Source organism: Bombus fervidus, chromosome 10 (genome assembly GCF_041682495.2).
Source record: "Bombus fervidus isolate BK054 chromosome 10, iyBomFerv1, whole genome shotgun sequence".
Lineage (NCBI taxonomy): Eukaryota > Metazoa > Arthropoda > Insecta > Hymenoptera > Apidae > Bombus > Bombus fervidus.
Genome location: NC_091526.1, coordinates 14086834 through 14108972, shown reverse-complemented (window position 1 = coordinate 14108972; position 22139 = coordinate 14086834). Strand labels below are relative to the sequence as shown.

The window sequence follows — 22139 nt, the reverse complement described above, 5'->3', positions numbered from 1 at the left end:
GTAGCACCTGTCGCAACAACTTTATCATATTTATACGCATATCGATTCTTTTCTTTTTTGATTTAATTCGCCGAACGTACGACACTGCTATGAACCGATCGTTTCTCTTCTTTATTTTACAAAATTATATAGCGTCTAAAAATGACGGAAAATATGAAGTCATCTTTGCGGACGGATTAGCGATACCAAAGATGGTGATCGTCGACAAAATTCATCGTGTATTATAATTCTATCGTTCTAATAGTAGACGAAGCAGTGGAACTCGAATCCAATGGAATCGAATCCAGAGGAATAAAATGGTTGTGGAAGTGGGCGGATTCGGTGGATCCTCGTAACAGATAAATGCACGGAGAAAGGAAGATAAGCGTGGAGTACTTTCGGAATGCAAAGCGGTCTATCGAAGATTCGAATAAGAGTTGCAAAACTAACTGGCCACGCACAATATCCATCGCGTAGCCCAACAAAGGATACACTTTTACCTGGCGCACGAAAGAAAGTCTGGAAACGCGAAAGGAAGCGGTTCGAGTGTCTGTAAGTAAGTTAACGAGTAAGTACGTAACGAGTAATCCACGTTCGATCCTATTCTATTTCTCTCACGCCCGCGGATCTATTTCAGTCGATCTGTACGCGTAACTAATTATGTACCTGTCTCTGTTAATCGTATCTGGCCATTGGATGGAGGACAGTGTCGAAAAGACGACAGTTGGGAAAGTTTTAGGTAGTGATGAAACGTATATTTCGTTAATTAGGTATCTTTCTTTTACAGATTAGAAATTATTCCGTCGTTTCTTGCTTTCGGATATTTTTCGCTCTCGAATAAAACAACGAATAGTCTACCACGTATGTTTCATATACGTATCTAAGTCGTAAATCATAAATCGAGATGATTACGCAACGTTCGTCGTACCCTTAAGGGCAAGTAACGACTTTTACTCTTTATTTCGTCGCTGCTGTCGATTTCATTTTTCTCGAACGAGTTGTAAGCGAAAGCCGATCTTCGAATCGTTCGTTACCAACGAGGCATCGTTTCAACGGCGATGAAAGAAGAATAGATTTGCTGTTTGAACGTTGCAGGTGCTGGTCGAATACGAAGTAACACACGACAAGAATGCAATGAATTTAATAATTCGAACGAGCCATGGACAGCGTTGCGAGAGAAGAATTTGTAATTAATTGGAACGCGCACATCGACTCCTACATTTATATTATCTAAAATTTAATTGAAACGAAAACAATTCTAGAAGCAAATACTATTACGTCGTATTACTTAATTATCGTTTATTTAACTCGAGAACGTTGATTAAAGAAAACATATTACGTGAAATTGATCTACTTGATCTTGACATGAAATAAAAATTTGTCCAGCGATTTGTGTGAAAAAAAAAAAAAAAAAGAAAAAAAAGAAAATGGAAACGAAAGAGAAAGATACTCGTAGCGTTGAGCGTGCGATAAGCGATAAGTACGAGGAAAAATAGAGTTAAACGTGGCGTTAATTTACGCGAGAAAAAAAAAAAAAGGAAGAAAATAAAGTAAATCGAAAGCAAAGTATATTTGGAAACCGGTCGATCGTTTTCTGTCGCAATGGTACGTCACTGCGTCGGCTCACACCTGTTGCCCTGAATAGAACACGCGGGTGATACGTCACTGGCCGTAAACTGTTGGCACGGCTCACCTGTTGGCCTCAACAGTGCTTGGCTGGGTTGTTGAGCGTGCGGTTCCTTTCGCCCGGCGCTGCTTCGCGATCGCTTCGTTATCGTGTCTCCGCGGTCCCTTCGTGGTGCGTTTCCGTGAGAGTTTCGAATCGTACGAATCGCGGTTTCGAGTTGAAGAAATCACTCGGCCGTTGGGATTTGGCGTTTCGCGAATCCCTGTAAAGGACAAGGGCGACGGCATCGCTAGGAAGCATCGACGACGCCCAGAAAATTCAAAAGGGAAAACGACAAACGAAGAACGCGTCGATCGTTTGGTAGGTGGTAGAAAAACGAAAAGAAAGGAAAGGGGAGAAGAAGAGCAACAGCGGCAGGGCTTTCCACGGATTCCTGAACGCCGTGAATTCGCCTCGAGCCGGATTGTATGCAAATACCTAAGGAAATATCCGCAAGCTTGTTTCTGCCTCTGTCCGACCCCACCAGCCTCAGCCCCGGCTATCGTGTCGTTATTTACGCTGCTGACTAACGTTCCTGTCTTCCCGTGGAAGAGGTCCACTCCGTCCGATCGTGCATACCGCACGATCGTTTCGCACACAGGTAATGCCATGCATCTTTTTTCTTTTCCTTTTTTTTCCTTTCCCTTTCTTTTCTTTTCTTTTCTTTTCTTTTCTTTTGTCTCGTTATTCCTTCTGCGTTTCTTTCTTTCCTCCTTTCTCTTTTGTTTTTTTTTCCCGCGTGTTCGTCACGCGTTTTCCGTAGATCGGTCGAATCGCCGTTACGTTCGAAAGAAACATGGATATTCTTTATTTAACGGCGACTAATTAACGACTGTGATTATTACAAAACTGTTATCGATTTGATATTTGGATTCTTTGGATCTTCTCGCGATCGAGTTCGATGCACGATGCACGTGTATCAGTTACCACGTTCGTAAGATTACCAGTTCAATTAGATTTTCGGATAAGCGATTAAAGCGTGACTGAATTTAGGAAAAAGATTTAAAGCAGATTCCAAGTAAAAGTGGAAAGCTGTTATCTGGATTTTGGTGATAAATTGGTATATATATATATATATATATGTATATGTATATACGAAAGGCAGTGCGCTATGCTTTGACCTTGTGATAGTGTTAGATCGATAGCGTTTACATCTCGTAACAATGCGTATTCTTAGAGACAAATTCAAAGCAGCAAGAATGTACGTATGTACAAGTTGTTTCGTATATTCGTTACCTTGTTGACTCGGAGAAGGCTACCAGATGAGAAGCGTTTAGTATAGAATTTGTACTTACACATAGGTGTGTGCGTACAATGAACGATGTAACGTACAATGAAACGACGAAATTAGTCTATATGGAATAAATTTTATTTGTCGCGGATGATATTTTTAGGAAAGAGAAAGCGAAAGAAATCTTGGATTCGAGTGACATTCGTTCGTTTCGGTTGAGCAAAATAGTTTGCAGAAAAACGCACGTTGGAACGATAAGAAAGCGAATATGTAATAACGTTGATATTATTTGTTTCGTTGCGTGATTGTACGCATGGTTGTTGGATTCAGATTCGTTATCTGTTATAATTACGTGAAAGACGATAACTCGACATCGATATACGCATAAAAAGACGGTGACGCGCGTGATTGTTGTTTGACAAGTGCTTGCCGCAATAGGATACGGTTGACAGAAAGCATAACGTATTGCGTGATTTTCTTACACACCCGTCTTTAGTCCTTTACCCGTGTGAAATTCATTTCGTCAGCCAGGCTGGTGAAAGTATAATTCCCACAGCTCCCAAGGGACTACCACGCTCTCAACTTTTCCCTAAAAGTAATTTCGGATCGGCGTCGCTCGCCGCGCGCCGCGAAAATAATCTTTAATCGAACGTTATTCCTTCGATACAAGCGTGTACTCGTTCGCGTAAAAACGCCGGACCGTGCGGTTGCAAATTTTCTAGCAAACGACATTCCGTGATCGCCAAGTCCAACATTCGCGTCATAATGTCGACTCGACACGGATCGTTAAGGATTTATACGTGCATTTTCATTACGTTCTTTTCTAGTTTCTTTCGTATTTCTGAAACATTTGACGATTTGAACTCTTTGCGTGCCATAGGCGTACCTGTATACCTACGTGCGTCTAACCGACTATGCATTATGCATAAACGAACGTCGTCCAGATAATCTGCAGACTCGAAGTATACTTGATCGGTTCGGAATTATCCGAACGCTCGATTCATTACTACGTATTTGCGTTCGGCGCGTCGATTTTCACGAATGTTTCATAGATCGTGGCAGCTACGGGTAACATTACCGTTACTCGTATGTAATAAGAAAATGGCGACAACCATATATTCCGACCGAAATACGACACGATTCTTTCCCACTTGCGATTAACACGCGCACCATTCGCAGCCGCGCGAGCACAAATTTCGTCGTCGAGTACGACACAATTTCCATTCGCTCCGTCGCTAACTAACCAATGGATAAGTAACTCATGGACTCTGTGGACACGATCGTGCGAGTGTGTGGTATATGTAAACTGAAAATAGGAGCGCGTCGTCGTCACCGATTTTCAATCAACTATCGCTAGGATCCGCCGTTGGAAACGTGTCGATTCGATTTCGGTAAGGGTGAGCGTGTCCAGACGTCGTCTCCAGACGGACCATAAACAAGATATCGTCTCGAGGCGAAGACACAGAAATGTTTTAATCGACGCCGTTACGTTCCACTTTCTTTTTTCTTTTTTCGCGCTACCAAACACCATCGATAAGAGTCGCACTCTTTACGCGTCACGACTCGATGTAGTTAGGTAGAGACAATGGCGAGAGAAATTACAACGCTGAATGTCGTGAGAAATCCGGCAGCACGTTGTTGGCTCATTGTCAGAACCAGTGCTCGTAAATGGCAAAGCGGTACGCTTCGAATCTTGTTCGCTTTATTTTTCACAAAACGCTTTTATTTCCACGTAGACCGTGTATCATGCAACGAGACGAAACGATAGATGTCAATGCTTTTTCACTTTTTCACAGTTTCCTATATTCGATGAATTGCCAGAGAATCTTGAGATATGTTGCCAGAGCAATATGATCGACAACAATTTATTTTACGCGGACATCGTAAGAAGTTTTTTTCTTTTTTTATTCTCGGAAAGACTATAAAGAAAAGAAAATCCGATGTATGGAGAATCTGATCGTCTATCGAGGGGTACACGTTACGAAACTACGGTACTAAACGATCGATATCGTTGTACGATATTGTTCTCCTATCTTTAGTAAGAAAGATACGTAAGACACGTAAGCCGCGTTTTCGTAATGGAGAACGGTGTTCGGCTGCTCACGATAAGTGTCAAGGTTGTTGGAATAGTGAATCACAAGGCGCTCGTTTAAGGCGTTTAGATCGTCGAAATTGCGTGGAAAATTGTTGTAATCCTGCGATGATGCAAACAAAAAGAAATACAAGGAAGAAATACCGACAGGAAGTTCATTGTTGAGAACCTTCACGATTTAATCGTGCCGATACGTAATAGGAAGGAATTGCAAATGAAGTTTTTAAAAACAGGCTGCGTGGATATTGGACTCGACGATGACACGTACATACTTGAATACGTACAAAAATTTGTGTAGAGCGAGTTCCGCCAGATTAACGGGGAATCCGGTAAATACTGGAACAGCGTTTATGAACAAAGCTTGAGAAAAATCGATGCATTCGTAAATATCGCGATAACGGCGACACACACGCTACCAATTATAAATTTCAATTTTATTTCCAACAGAACGATAGGTGCTTCTCCCTATCGTAGAATAATATCGACAATTTCGAACGTTCGTTTGCAATTAGTCGCGATAAAGACCAACGAACGCTTTGGCGCTTTTTATTTCAAGCCGAAGCGGAATTACAGCTCGACACACACCATCGTCCACCTTTCATCGAGAATCGTTCGTCCGTACGCCTTCCGCGCCTACGATTACTCTAGTCTCGTTAACGATTTATTTCAAAGGAAAATGACTAACGTGGATATTCGAGAAGATAGCTACGGAAGATATTCATCGGTGATTTACATAAATATTAATTTGTCGTTTACAGTAATCGTTCGAACGATATGATCAACGTACCGATCGTAAATTCGTAATGAAACACATTTCGGAGATAATGGTAATAGGTAGTTGCAACGATGCGATCTTTAGCGATTATCTTTCGAAGGATAAACTTTACGCGAAATGCTTTTCGTTGATTTGTATTGGTAATAATTCCGTCTATTTGATGGGGGAGTTCAGAAAAAGTAGAATAATGATTTTCTGTGAAACATCGGCGACCGCTGGAACTCGTTCTCCATTCTCCGGAACGAAAATTTCAATTGCGATCTTAGAATGCCGCAGCAGCTATCTTGCGAGTGAAGACACCTTGAACAATCAGCAGTTAAATCTAACATAAACGTTTAACGATATAATTTGGGTGTACGTGCGTAAAATACGCGAGATACGTGAGGTGGGCTGTAATTAAACGAGGTGGGCTTAGAAAACGCATTTATTAAGATCTTTATTCGACCGTTTATTACGTAACTATTCATCCTTTTACCATTATCCGTTTGAATCGTATTTATTCGCGTTACTTCTTCTTTTTCTTTGAATTCGTTTTTTTCAAAATATAATCTGTCTTTTTGAGCGGCAGTGCGCCGTGATAATTTATGGCGTGTTACGCGAATAAACTCAAACTAGAGCTCGTACGTATAAAACGCAAGAATACATTTCGGAAAATACGGTATCACGTATTTAATTAGTATCGCTGGAAAGTGGACAAGTTTCGACAGAGTTGGCGCATTAATTCCGTCGTCGACACGCGAATGCACGCTTTGCATAGCATCGCAGTTTACTGACCTTGGCGTTACGTGCACCAAGGCGTGTGTTTCTCGATAAGCAACTCGGTAAATCGATGAACTTAAGATATACGTTAGAGACACGTTTCGAAGATACGGAAAAAATCGTCTTAACAACCAGTCGAATAGTTATAAATCAAAACGTGTAGTCATAAATTAATCCTGTGCTGTACGTGCAAGTGCATAGTTTGCATCGCGTCGCAGTTGAGCGACCTCCGAGCGAAGTAACGATGGCGGTTAAATTCACCTCATTGGAATTTCAACTATTCCATCGTAGGACAATACCAACGCGGATGACAATAAAGTTCTCTTTATTTTCGGTACACGGTACGTACATAATACGTAGGTACTAGCGGCTATAATGTTATTCTCGCTTAATGCTGCGATTTTATTATCTCCGTCGTTCGCAGAAAGGACCGCAACTTGCCTAACTTTTCTCTTTTATTCGCTACATTGCGTATACGTGTTTCTTATTCGCGCAGTTCCTAGTCGAACGCAACGTGGGATGATAGCATTATGTAAATTTCGCTGCTCTATCCTATCCTCCGTGTTAATGACACGGTAGCAAAGGACAGATAGCCGACGTTGAATCAGATTTATGCGAGTATAGTCGTCATAGACTTCTAGCTTCTAATCACGAGCCAACGTCACGCGTTTCCCATTACGTGTGTCGAATCCTAGACGCACTGATAACGGTCTATACGCATACCAAACCAATTTTTGCGTTAACGTCGATCCACGTTCAATGAGTTGTGCTCTTTAATTAACATAATTGTAAATCGTTGTAAATTGTGCGTTGAGATCAGAGTGAGAGAGAGAGAGAGAGAATTGCTAGAGATGTCGTGTAATCGTACCAAGTTTGAAAAATGTTCAAGATAATCGTGCACAATCTCGGTAATAAAACGTATCTTTTACACAAACTCTTATACTCGTCGAGTCGTATCATGACCAGAAGACGTTCGTATAATTATATACCTATTTCGAATTGATTGATATCCGTAACCGCATACATCGCAACGCTTTCAAGAAGGTATCTTAACGAGTACGGCGTCGTATTGTAACGATATGTCTCGATAATAAATAACAATTACAACCGCCTGTATGGAACGTTAATTAGGTTAACGTGCCACTTGGACAATTTTCTCCGATCGTTCGAGGAAAGGTCGTCACTTTCCGAGAAATGGAATTTTTGTACAGTCGTAACTTTGAAATCGATACTTTTACGTATTTGTAAATAATATATACTTTATTTATCGCGATATATAAAATGTTGAAAAATTTCTTATACAACGCAGTGGGTTGAAAATTTCTCTTGCCTATAAGCAGGTGCAATTGCATCAAGGTCGTTATGTTTGGAAGGCCGATGCTATTGGAGTATTTGCGCACAATTACAAAGGTCTGTCGCGAAAACTCGATACTTCTTCGTACTAAGTGATGTTTAAGGAAATGAACTGTGTGTGTGTGTGTATGTGTGTACCACCAACGATAAAAAGATAGGTTACGATCGCTCAAAGTTAGACATCGAGATTCTCGGAACCATCGTTTCGTCGGTCTTTTCTAATTTTAATATTCACTCCAATACTACGTTGATATTACGTTTGTAACGCATCGGTCTCGAAAAATAATTGAAAAAGTAGAAATTTGTCGTATGATATAAGCGACTTGGGAGGGACAGAGGGACACGCGGAATTGTTTAATATCATTTTCATATAGTATACCTAACCGCAACCTGCTTAAAGTTCAATAGAACCAGCTACGCGAATATTTTTCTCTGCGAGGGTTTATTTTCAGTATCTGCCGCTTTCTATGTTTTATTTTAAACCGCTCTCAAGGTCTTAAACAATCGCGTAGAATACATAATCGAAAACTCGATTTTAACTCGTATTCGTTTCTTTGCAAACTGACGGACGATTTTAATTTTCAAACGTTTTTCTAATCAGCTGCGCGCAACTGGAACCGAACGGATTCGAACGAAAAGCGTACACAGTTTTTCGGTTATCGTAGATAGCGGAGCGCGACTCGCGTTCTAAGCGAGCGCAAGACCAGGAAGACGTAACGCAACTGCGTCTACGCTTATATAAGGTGTTCCAGATTAATTAAGATGCTTCATTAAGTCTAATGAATATACCATCTGCGTGTTGCCGCAACGAGAAACTTCTCCGTATGATTTTATCATCACGGAACCATATTGCAAAATAAGTGAAATTTACAACATCGGTCAACTTGGCTTTTTGTAAATTTCTCGATTTTATTAATCCGTCCTTTTCGTTGCAAGACCGACGTTCGATTCGTCGAGAGATAAACCATTTAATTCCGTAGGATTATTCGTTAGAAACATTTATTTTTCGTTTCGTTTCGATATGGTATATCGAAAATGGTATATAGGAGCGAAGATCAGAGGAACGAGTAAACAGACTTTTCTCATTCTCGTCGACGAACGTGATCTACTTTGAGCGCGTAGTCGGTCTGCCTGTTGGCTGGCAGGAATTGCGCTTAACGAGACTGGCGAGTTTTATTCGAGCCGAACAGGCTATATCAATGCGCAGCGGGCACCATTCATAGCGTGGTGACATCAATTCGCGTGAATGCAAATCCAGTTTATCATTAACATAATCTGATGTCCGGCGAGAGATTGTCATTCGTTGTCCGACTTACGTAAGGAAGAAAGTAAGGAGAGAAGTATGCGCGGTGGAGCGATTGAGAAACGAGAATAAATGATAAAAGGGAAGGGCCGTTCCAGACGGCGGCCTATCGGACGCGTGGAAGAATCGTTTCGAACGAATGGCGGTGGTGAAAATGACGATACGAGTAGAAAGCAAGGAATAAGCGCGCGCGCACGTGCTTACTTGTAGTAACTTCTTTACGGTTGCCGGTCGCTAAATTGGGCCGGTTAATTACTACGTGTTAAGAGCGCAACAGTACAAGTAACTTATTATAAATATAAACGTAGACACTGCGTACGTACGATATATTAACGCGTGTTTTGTGCGCGCGCGATTAATCGCGGAGGTGTGCCTGACTAATTATCTAACTTTACTTTAACCTGACTTGATTAAAATTAACGTAACGCGATAACGATCTTGATAAAGAAAGGAAAATGTAAGAAAAGAAATTTTTATTTATTCGTTTTTTAATTATCGTATTCCTGCGGTAAGATCGACACGTGAATTCGTTGTCGATGTACGTCATAACGGAGATTTATTACAAGCAGAATGAAAGTTTTGTCGAACGTTGCTGTCAAGGGATACGTGGAACCGAACACCGGCGAATCTTAACGCTGACTCGATATCGAGGTTGCTTACAAACGGCGAACCAATTATCCGCGTCGCGTTTAAATACGCGCATATAAGGAACGAACGCTAAGAGAGACGCGCGTGTGTCTGTTCACAGGCTGTATCGTAAAATAAGCTTCGTGGGGGCCAGTCTTATGCACCAATAAGGCAGCATTCTGGCCAGGTCAATGCTTACTGGTTTTGCGTTTCAGCTCGTTCCCGCGTCTCTTGCTCTTTCAGTCTTCGCTCAACGATCTCCGCTTCGAGCGAAATGCTTCTATACTTGCCTACACTGCTTAAGTACATTGGTAGAAGGACTCCCCCGAGCATAGGCTTCCTTCTTCGAAGGATAAGCCAGCTGTTTCTCGATACGTCCTGATTCACTGTTCTCCTCCATTCATCGTATCGGCAAATATTAGCCCGTTCGTTTTCAGTCGTTCCCCGCCACCATTTTATTCCTTGCGAACCAAATCCCTTTCGTTTCGTCCAACTTGATAACCCTTCTCGTCCCACGCTATCTCCTTCCTCTAACATATTTTTCGCGACCGTAGTCAAAAAAGCGATAAGCAGTCGCGTTTCAGTTGCGCGAATCACCAGCGAAATATTATTTAGCGATCAACGCGATTTAAGAAAAAATACACTTGAATGTAAAATTAACTCATCGCGAGATTCCATATAATCTACTTACATACGTACGTACGTACGAATACGATATCTTAGGCATTTTTTAAATCGGGTTACGGATATCTGGTCCGCAGATCTGCAGCATTTGACATTCTTGTACATTTATCATTTCGGGTTTCGACTATCCGGCATGCCTTAATTTAAACGGTATAACCCGGTCCCGATTAAACCGGTTAATCGAGGTTTTACGAGCCGAGCAGCGGTGAAAACTTGCAACGTTTAAACGTGATTAATAATTGATTTTGGTCGTGCTTAGAAGAACATATGTACTATAAATCAGATTGTATCTCGTTTATTTTTGAAAAGGTTGTATAATACCGTCCAAAGTGGTGTAAATTGTTAATGTAGCGAAAAGATTCTAAATCGAATTCCGCATTTACGTTACAGATAAACATTCGGTTTTCGATAAAAGGAAATATCGAATATTACGTTTGGCCGTTGGATAACAGATGCTTTAAAAACGATTAGACTCATACATACGTACATATATAAGCTGCGAAGAGAGAAAATTGCCAGTTTGCCGCATCTAAATTCACGATAATTAACTCGATAGACTTTCTTCTTCTTTATATTATACACGTATATATATATATATATAGAAAGGAACGCAAGCGCGAAAGGTGTAACGCGTCCTAGTTTCTAAAGCAACTTCACCTGGGTTCGCGATCGCGTAGCGCCATTCGTTTTCATTGATCAAGGTCGCGTCGGGTTTCTATTCTTCCTCTTGCTAGGAATTCAATTCTCGTTTAGAGACGAAGAAACGTGGAAAAAAAAAATGAAGCGAAACTTTATCAAACGTACGATGTGTAAGAACGCGATCGATTTCTGAGACTCCGTATTCATTTCAGAGAAAATCGCAAACGGTTTAACTTTCAGACGTTTGAACGAGGCTTTCGAGCAGTCATTCTCGACTCTCTGTGTTCACTTGAGAGTGATACTCCCGAGAGCTAGCTCGCGATAGTTTTACTCTCGAATGGACACTCGGGTTTAAAAAAAGGCAAGAAAACTTTTTCCCGTTGTCTTTTTGTATGGAATATAACGGCCAGCTGGATTTTATTCGTTTATAGATTTTATTCATTTAAGAACACAAATATAATTATCATGATACATGTACGTATATTTTGCTACGTATATTATTATTATGATATATTAGAATCAACGAACTTGATAAGGATATAGTCGATCGGTATAATGTCTTTTCTTTTAGATACGGAGTCTTCAACGAAGGAGCAATATCAGTATGAAAAGAAAAATTCGGACGCGACGATGCACGTAAACGGGCATACGACACAGGACGCGAAGCAAGAAATGAGTAAGTTTTTTTATTGCGTACGTATTCACAAACAAATACGTTGTACGTTCTTTGAATCGTAAATTACATATTCTAACTATATGAACTCGATTTTCTTCTTTTAAAAAATCTATTTTACGATAAAATCCGTATTGTAAAAATGGGTTTTCCAGTCAATTTCTGCGGTTCTATTTGTACTTATTTGCGATTAGCAAAACTTGCGTCATCTGCAAAGTAAACGTACTATCCCGTTGACTTACATAGACTATGCGTATATATAACGCGAAATCTTTCCACGATAATTGGTAAATTCGAATAAATATAATTGCAGATTAAAAATCTGTCGAAGGATAGAATCGATACTGTGTGAATTTAATTAGAATCGAGGAGTCCAGGGTCGGAAACATTGAAAAATTTCCAGAGTTAGAAAAGGATAATTTTCGCGAGATGATCGAAGAAGAAGATAAAAAGAATTTATTTGAAAGTAACGAAACAAATATGAATATCTGTTACACGTGTATGTAACTATGGATTGGAAAAGACGATTGGAGTAGCGCGTTGCCGTAGAAATAGTTGGCTGTGAAGTCGAATGTGAGCCGAATGTGCGTCGTAAATGCGAAAAATAGATATTGTATGGTGACCGGTGTCACTTGTTATATAAGGCATTGAAGGTAGCGCGATGACGTTACGCGAAGGTGCGCCATGCTCATCCTGTTCTTTCGTTAATATCGATCCCACATTTCGCTTCTCTAGTCGACGATGTATCGTAACGTTGTAACGGTCCTTGGTTGGAATTTCACGAAATTTCAACGTTCACCAAGCACCTGAATTCGGTGGAAACGTTCGACGTTTCGATGCTTCGTCGAGTTTGTGGAGCATCGGATCGTGTGGCCGGAACGTTCGGTCTATGAAGCGTCATTGAAGCTCCGTTGTCGTTATCAAGCGTGCCAATCTCGAATTTAAACTGCTTTTGGTCGAGGGAAGAAATTTTCGATCGACTAATTTATCTCATCTTTGAATAATATAGCTGAGTTTTTAACGAAATAATAACGAATATTATACAACCGATCATTTCTGATAATCGTAGTTTCCTATATTATTAATTTATCATACTTTACGTTTTATATTTTAATCAATTATGTTAGGATACAACACTGTAATAAGATACGTGATAAATAACCAGAGTAATAACAATGCGATGGTATTGTATTAGTAATAGCGTAAAACTCTAATTGCGTTAGATTAGAACGAAAATTGGTGTAATCTGATACCGATATAATTAGAAATCGTCGATATCCGGAGACAGTAGACAAGATAAGTAGTATATATATATATAGCTCTACATTTGCGTAACCTTCTTTTTCGCTATTAATATACATACATATATCGAAATTAGCTAGCATGACCACTGAATATTCTACACCTACGTAACGAAACGTCAGTCTAGACTAAAAATATCATCGGCAACCAACAACAATTCAGTATTTTGCCGTTATGTTGCCAACGTAACGACAAAATGTATCGATAAAAACTGAATTTTGTTTTTACCCTGACTTTATTATTATATCGTAATTTATATATATATATATATATTATATTATAATTAGTGTATCAGTTTGAAAATCAATTTCAACTACGTTCCAACAACAGCGATAATGGATAACTCGATATTTGCATTAAAAGGGTCGTATTAGTTGTGTTGGATGCTCGTGGATCGATAAATGGCGTAATGGAAGCAACGCACGTTCTTTAAAAAACGGACAATGCAGTTATTGCTTTAATTAAAAAATTTAAACTCATATTTTGCTATTGGATACATAATTCATCGGTTTCCTATTAAATTAACGAATGAAATTCTTTAATGTTTCGAAAAATTCTGAAAAATGTACAATTTTTTGCGCATTATTCAAACAGAAATTGGTAAAGAACGCGAAAGAAATATCGGCTACCAGATGTTTACGATGAGTATCGACTTGAGGAAAAATTCTTCCTTTTTATAACCAGGAAATTTTTGCCGGTAATCGTTTCCCGTAAATAGTCTACTATGCTCTTAATCGCTTAAAATAAAACTTGCCTGTCGCATGGAAAGTTTTGGTGATCGTTTTACGATTTCGATAGAGTTTGACTTGTTTTTCAGACTGGGCGATTCGGTGGAATCGGGCCAGAGGATGACATAACCGAAGTAATTTTTAATGGAACGACTCCGTCGATATAGGACAAGATGATTTCAAAGAATAGCTAGGGTGTGTCCGATAATCAGGATGCGACTCGTTCATTAGAGACGACCCCAAACGATAAATCGAACGCGTCTAATCTCATCTCCGGAAATGAGTAGAGTCGTTTGGTTTGCATTTATGGGATAGGTTTCTCGCGATCGAGCGAGCAAACTTCGTAACGAATATTTTTCAAGATGTTTACGGATAAATAATCGAATAATTGCCTGTAAATATCGATATCTATCTATATCGATTGACAAATAAACTATCGAATATCCGTACAAATTCTCTGCTTGTCCCTGGTTTCAATGCAAAATATTTTAAAGGTACTATACTTAGAAAAGTGTGTATAATTAAAAGAAAAGATCGGTTAAGTTAGAATAGACGTTATTAACGCGATCAGTGTTAGTGACGTTAACGCTGATTAAGTCGAAAGAATACAAAAATTTAACGAACAAAAAGGCCAAGTAAAATTTTCGTACGTAAATCGTGGAGCGTCGTAAATCGGTCATTTAAGTCTTCGTAGAGAATTGCCATTTGGCAAAAGTGTGTCGCTTACTTCAGGGTGCCTTGTGCGAATAATTCACTTGCGCTTCGTCATCTCTAATCTTAGACTGATTAAATTTTAAGACATTGCCATTGTATAATATTGTACTATCTTTCAATCGATAACGCAGGTTGAAACTTGCTATTTAATAAAAATTCATATGATCATTGGTTAATTATAATATAATTATAGAAAGATGCCCGTTCAGCGTTGTAAAAGATACGTTTTTAACCAGGTTTCGTTAAATTTACTATAACTCGTATGTTTTGTCAAATCGTAGGAGGGAAACGTTCTTTCGTCGCTCCTCGAACTACGTACGATTCGAATTTTACGTATCCACTTTTCACCCTCTACACTGACACGGCTAAAATTCAAAGACAGAGTAGGAAGGAAACAAAGAGAGAAAAAGAAAAAGAAGAAGAAAAAGAAAAAGAAAAAGAAAAAACACGTAAAATACGGGTAGCCGGTGTGCGTGCGTGTGCGTGCGTGTGTGTGCGTGTTTGTGCAGTTGTCAGTGGTATCGTGACCCCGGTGAATGGCTCGCGTAACGTAGCCGAGTCATCTGGATCATCTGGAGTATCTAGAACGTATTGATCGCGGCTAAGCAGCTGTACTCTCGGGCTGACAGTAACGTTAGGGCGACCGTACGGAAAACACACGTGTACTCGTTCTCGCGACGGAAACGTCGTTGTCGTCGGTGCTATCGTCGTTCTGCTAGCTACGGGGAAACTCGAGGGAAAGTGCAAAGCCCTTTGTCTCGGATCGATCCAAGCGATTTCCAAGTACTGTTGCGGTCGATAAAAATGAAAAAAAGCGGAACGGAACAGGTCGGGTCGCTGATTCGTTGAAACGCGATTTTTCCTTCCTACGCTTCTCGGGTAAACAGATGGTTTAATATTCGAAAGGTTGGTTCGTGGTTCCACGCGTTGTCGTGTTTTGTACGGTGTTACCGAGAAAGGTTCTGCGAACATGCGGATCAGTGACAGTGAATCTTTGGAATTTTTATGTTTCGGTGTTTTAAAGGTTCCGCCCCTTTTCCGTAATAGTTTTTAGCAAGAAATGTAGTTTATATTTATAATTTACATACATGTAGGTGCATCGCGATTTTAGAACGACGGTCCGTTGAATTTTCAGTATCCGTTTTCGTCTCGGTGTTTGTACAAATTTTGCTAACCTTTTAATAAGAATCTGCTCCGCAGAAAGGCAAATGATTTTATTTGCGTCGAAAATACAGATCGCGAAAGATACATTTATATCGATATAATTATTATATAAAACGAAGACAACGATTTAGAAAGTGGAATAAAAATAATTGAAACGATGATGGTTCCATGCGAATGGTGTTATCTCGTGTAATAAAGATGTCAAGCAAAACTTTCCTAGATCCGAATAACAGTAGTACGTAACACACGTATTTGTACAACACATGTATATTTCTCTCGAATCGTGGAATGACAACTATAAATATAAATAACTGTTTCAAAGTTTGATATAACGTGGAATAGTCGATCGAAATGTTTAGCCTTAAAAGCAAACGTAATTTATTCAACGCTTATCTTTCCAAATTGGAAGGGGAAATACCAAACGCTTCTTCGTTTATCCGTTGGAAGATATAGTTTTATATAACGCTGATATTATATTCTCGAGTCTGATGATAGAATAGCAAGTAAGTAGTAAAATTATTTTTCTCCTTAGTCGATGGATTTATTTATATTTTGAATATAAAACAACATTTGTCCAATGAATTTCGGTGTTAGGAATAATTTCTCTCTTTTAGAAATACCGATTTATGCGATATTAAATTTACGTCGCTATGTTTTCAAACGACTACGCCACAAATTTTAACCTATCACGCTATCTCTACAATTTCATACGGCGGATAATAAATATCTTATTACTTTCGTGTCTTCTTTTTACTTATCTCCTCTATTCGTTACAGTTTGTCTTTATTGACATTAAAGTCCTCTCACTTGTTTACTCACTCACAAACGAAGGTATTAATCGATCTCTTGTTTTTCGCTGTTCGTTCTATTTTCAACAAACAGAGATTTAATTCGAAATAATACGAAATTTATTTTTCTGCTTCTCCCCGTGTGCTCTGTTGCCAACGAAGACGTTTTTCTGAAAGAATACGTGCTTAGTCATAAATTGCGAATAATGTTTTAACGATACCGACTTTCATGATGTTTCGCAACTCGAATCGATTATGTATACAGAGTTTCCTGGATCCTTTCCGCCAACCTAATCCCGAACGGTACTAATATATTCTAAGAATAAACATAGCAAGAGAGTGTTGTATAAAAATGTCATGGAAAGTTGTAAGAAGAATGCGAAAAATAACGGAGGATTCGTCTTTCGTTCGATAAAAGTTTTAACAGTAACCGCGTTCTTTTCAGGTAAGAAGAATTAACGCAACGAACGTGCAACTTGGCTGTCGATGGACAATTCTAAAAAAATTTCGAGCGTGACGAGTATCAGCACGTTACACGTATAACGACATTCCGATTGCACATGTTTCGTTGATTTCGTTTTGTACTAGATTCATGTGGAGAGAAATTATTTGTTATATCGATCTCTCTGATCTAGCCGGTTGCTGCGAGTGCATTGTAATTAATACTTTAATACTTTATTAAGGTAAATGGAACAGTTTGCTGTTACTATTTAGCGTTACAATCGTGGGAAATGGGTCATTAAATAATTCTACGTTACAGAATGATTTGCATATAATCGGAGTAAACGTGTATGTTATAAACCTTGTGAAAAGTTTCTTTCGCTTCTTTCTCGTATTCTTTACGGGAATACAATGTTATAGCGATCGTAGCTTTTTAGTATGTACGTTATTAGAGGCATTTCCTTCGAAGCTCCAAAGCTCCAAGCCACTCTCGATACCGAGAAATCACGATATTTCTATTTCGTAGAAATTTTTAACACATACCATTTTTTATATAAGCATGATCTCTCTCTAAAAAAAATAAAAGAAAACTTATCCCGTGGAACCTGAGTAACAGGCGCTTTGTACGAAACGTGGCGCGATCGTGCTAAATTACATTTACACCGATATAACTGGTTAAAAGTGAAATTGCATACGCATTTGCATAGGATTGCGATCTTAACAGTGATAACAGTGATAGTTAAGTTACGTAAGTTTAGATCACATTGAGTGGCCGGGGTGCCGAATCCCTAGATTCCTCGAAACATCTGACCTAATCCAAGCTAACTTTTAAACCACGATCGTCACACGGCTCGTACAAAGTACGCGTTACTCAAGATCTTCTCCTCGACAACGTATCTCAAGGTCAAGGTCAGCGTCATTGGACTCGCGATTCCCTTTTACGCGTAATCGTCGATATTTCTACTCGACGAAGATATTTCGGTAGTTCTCTGTCTGATTGATAAAAGTTTCGTAGCCAGATTTGTACAAGCACGAAAGTTGAAGAAAACACGCGCAAGACCCGTTCGACCGTTCTTAGCGACGTACCCGTATAAATTCTAACGCAATATGTTCGAAGAAATTTCAAATCTTTCGATTAGGAAATAAACGATGGATCGAACGAAACACATCGACCCATAGAACGTAATAAACGCTCGAAGAAAAGTGATTACCCGGCTGAGGAAGGAAAATGAATTTACGTTAAAGCAGATTTACTGGCGTTTCGTAGAAGAAAAGTCACGCTCGGTCGAGGAGACATGCTGCGAAACGGAGCACGTTGGCTCTGTTCGCGTTCGTTAATCAATTCGATCGAATAACGTATTGATACGTCGGTGTCATCGTAAAGGGTTAATCGCGATGTCCACGCCGGACGCGATGGACACCATCGACGAAGCGGAGCAGGCGTGGCGTGAGTATCGCTAGAATTTCGAACATATTTTTCCCTTTTCCCTTTTCTCAATCCTCTGTTACTCGCGGAAATAGTCGTGTCGCGTTAAATCCACAATTAACGCTGATGATGGTCGATTCTAGGAAATGTATGTTTGTAGCGAATACATAGGTATCTTGCAACTTGCGCGTGCCTGCACTCCCGGATTAGATGGTCGTGCACATTTGTACCATTTGTGGATGGTGGATCGTTTTTTACAACGGTCAAGTGGACGCTATAATACGCGAACAAATCGTAACTCGACGATCGCAAACTAGAGAAATCTGACAAATCTGAGAGATCTGATAAACGCGTAGCTGTGAAATAGCCTTTGAACGTTTACAAGACGAAAGAATTCCCACGTTTTATTGGCATATTTTTATTCCGTTGAACGCGAATTCCCTTTTACAGACGAGATGCTGGAGTGCGAGACCGGATCGCTGTTAGGCCGAGTCGCGGACCTCGAGAGGCAATCCTTGGCGCAGAGGGACGAGATAGTTTGTCTTCGAGCTACTCTGGCGGATGCGCTGAGGCGAATTGCCCAGCTGGAAGGACGCGAGAAAAGAGAGGATGAGAGAAACGAGAGGAGAAACGAAAGAATAGTGTCCTCGCCCTTAAGGAACGGTCATGTATCGCTTAGAAGTGAGTATATACGTTACGCGAATCAATTCGGTATTCGCACATTCTTCGCTCGTTATCTAGATGTATTCGCGAAGAAAAGATTTTTAGAAGGTATTTTTTAATTTTCAAGAATATGTATGTGAGTATATGTATATGTATATTCGTTGCGCAGTTATTAGCGAGTAGCGGAAAAAGGAAGAATCGACGAAGAAAAGATTCGCGTGGATATGAAGAAAATCGGTGGTTCGTTAGAAATGGATATTCGCGAGTTTCGGCTACGGGTTCGATTAACTTGGAAAAATGGACCGCGGATTAGAAAAGGGTAAAGGATATAAATTTTCGAGATACGAAAGGCCGTATCGCGGCTAGGAATTCCAAAGTTTCGAAGCTAATTGTTACGGAAGCCGTAGAGGCACGTCGCAAATCGCAGATACGGGGAAGCCTCGCGAGTTTCAGCCCATTTAAAACAAAGTTCATCGGGTGTAGCTGTTAGCACGCGACTGGTTAGGGTCGTGTTTCGTTACCTTCGCGTTTCATCGAGCAATCGGTGCGCTTCGAGGTGAATTCCGGGCTACTATTGGTTTTAAACGAATCTAAACGGAACGTAAAACTGAAAGAGAAACGAATCGCGTATTCCCCGTGCTTTGCGCCTCTTCGTCTGCTTCTGTAAAAAGTGATCGATAATGTTACGTTGTTGATATTTCGCGTGTCTCAGGTAATCAAAATTCAACGCCCCAGAAAGACATACGTTTACGACAAACTGGCAGCTCTTGTCTGAGGAATTCGTCTTCGTCGGGATCTTCCCAGGATATTCGGGACTCGATCTCCAGTCCACGGAGACCGGTCAGTTACACGCACTCGTCGCAACTTCCTCAACGGTATTTATATCATTTTAAACTTTTCATGCCACGATATGTACAGTGTGTAAAGAAAGTAAGTAAGTAAGTAAGTAAGTAAATAAGTAAAAAGATTTTGAAATTCAAGATTAAATGTTTTTATTGCAACCTACTCATCGTACGTATCGTAATCGACTCATCGGCAGGAACGAAAGTCTAGAGAAAATAATGGATCGTAAATGATCGCTTCTCAAAAATGTTAAAGTTTTAATAATTCTTAAACCACGCGATATATTAATATTTATACGTTTATACCTACATCTACCTCTTTAGTAAAATAAATAACGTGTTGTCGATGGAACAGCAAGAATATATCAATTAAAGATATATCAAAACACAGAAATAATGGAAGAATTTTACGCGCGACGATATCATTTTCAGCGATTAATTTAACAATTTGACGATCGAGACAATCGATATTCCAAGATGTAGAATCACGCTACGATCCTCATTACGCTTACTTTCTTTGCTCTCTGTGCAACGTATTTTATATATAAATATCGTTTGGCAAGAATTCCGGTTATGGGCTGGAATAGACGGAACAAATTAAACTAAATTTTCAGAAGGTCAGTTCATTACCAATCAACGGGTTCGTTACACTCGGACAGTCCCAGTAGTAGTAGCGTTTCCCCGGTGCCATCGCCGAGTCCTAGAGCCACGCCACTGCCAGTAGCCAGGTACATGTTTTTCAACCAAATTCGTTCATTTTCTATTTCGTTCGTAGCTTTCTTACTTAAACAAGAATGCCAGCAATTTCGTTATCTTTGATGTAGAAAGCGATTCACGGTATAGCAAAAAATGACGACTATTCGAAGAAACAAATCGAAACGAACGTGGTCGACTTGCTTACCAACTCGTTACCCTTGTATGCAAAACTTACTGCTCCCATTAGATTAACGATTTAAGTAGATATTCTTCTCGATGTGCATGTCGTCGAATACGATTACAATTGTTCGAATTACGATTTAGCGGTATAAATTGGAAAGAAGTTTCTATTCTTTGGATAAATACCCTTCGAGAAATCATTCTCTTTGGTGCTTGTTCGTAGTGAAATGCAAACCATATATTTATCGATGTTATTGCTATAAATTATTACTCTGTCGTTGTTTTGTTAATTTTATAGAGCATGAAAGTTCTGAAAAGACACAGTAGTATGGTCTTCCGCTTTCGAATTTATTACAGATGTTAGAGACGAAACGCTAGATATAGAGAAATCTAATCCTTTCAAACGTTATCCGGCCGAATCGTACACGTATCTTTCAGATTTCGAATCGTATCTAGAGAAAACGCGTTTTGTCGTAGACGAAAGATGTAGAATTGTTGCAAGAAGATCTTAGGCCACGTACCGAACGGTGGATTCGCAGGATTTTTTTTTTTTTTACGTCGAATAGGACGTAAACGTTAGAAACAGCGTAACCTGATTAGAAATCATGAACAAACGTTGTACGCATACGCGCACGCATAGGAACGTCCGCCTTGAATCGGACGAGAATAAAGAAAAAAAGAAGAGAAAAGCTGCGTATCGAGGTTAAGCGATTAAGAATATGCGAGTGGTAATCGATAAAAGGGCGATGAATCGAGTTGTCGCCTGCGCTTGTCAAATCGTTTGATATTTAAACGTCGATATGGTTGGAACGAATCGTCGGTGAGATTATTGTATAATAATCGAGGAGAACGAGAGGGGAGAATTTCATTGAACTTGAGATAAATCGAATCCTGGCTACAGAGTGACAGTTTCGTCATACAGGTAACGAGATTTTTTCGTCACAGAGTAATCCTGTTATTCGATAGATCGCCGACAGCGAGATCGAACGGGCCACCGCAAAGCAGCTTAAGAAGGGCGAAACGGTGGTCGTCGACAGGAGACTTTACGCATTCCCCGCAAAATCAGGGAAGCAATTCGCAACTTGTCAGTAACAGGTAAGCAAGGGGTCGATATTATTAACCAGCGAGCGCACATTTGCCTGCTTTCGTGATTTCCCTCTTTTTCACACACCGATTCTGGCCGAACCCTCTCTCGGTGCACATTTTCGCTTCTATGAACGTTTTACGTTTACGTTTTACGTTACGCGACCGTCGAACGTGCTTTTTCTTCTTGAATGAATGAAAGTAAACCGAACGCGCGCGCGCGCCTACACAACTACAAACGCCTTTGAAACACCTCGTTCGGTTTGTCGAACCATTAAAGTGCAATTTCCTCTCGAAAAAATTCCAACAGTGGTCACGGTGAACGATCATC

General features: G+C 39.9%; 1 protein-coding gene and 1 long non-coding RNA gene across 12 annotated transcripts in view; both read left to right on the top strand.

Annotated features, from left to right (window-relative positions):
• The first annotated feature begins 1656 nt into the window (after positions 1-1656).
• LOC139991364 (echinoderm microtubule-associated protein-like 2) overlaps positions 1657-22139 on the top strand; it is a 31801-nt gene continuing 11318 nt past the window's right edge. For 2 of the 11 annotated variants that reach the window (XM_072011353.1, XM_072011348.1), the window contains exons 1-6: positions 1657-2246; positions 11680-11784; positions 18795-19025; positions 19720-19882; positions 20464-20577; positions 21671-21820. In XM_072011353.1, coding sequence (XP_071867454.1) covers positions 11739-11784; positions 18795-19025; positions 19720-19882; positions 20464-20577; positions 21671-21820 — 704 coding nt within the window. In that variant the 5' untranslated portion in view covers positions 1657-2246; positions 11680-11738. Of the gene's footprint in view, positions 2247-11679; positions 11785-18185; positions 18366-18794; positions 19026-19719; positions 19883-20463; positions 20578-21670; positions 21821-22139 lie in introns of those variants that run through there. The other 9 variants (XM_072011349.1, XM_072011351.1, XM_072011358.1 and 6 more) reach the window with 9 other exon arrangements.
• LOC139991375 (uncharacterized) lies at positions 14959-17486 on the top strand. Its single transcript, XR_011800815.1, has 2 exons — positions 14959-16192; positions 17238-17486. It is a non-coding gene; the product is annotated as an uncharacterized lncRNA (long non-coding RNA).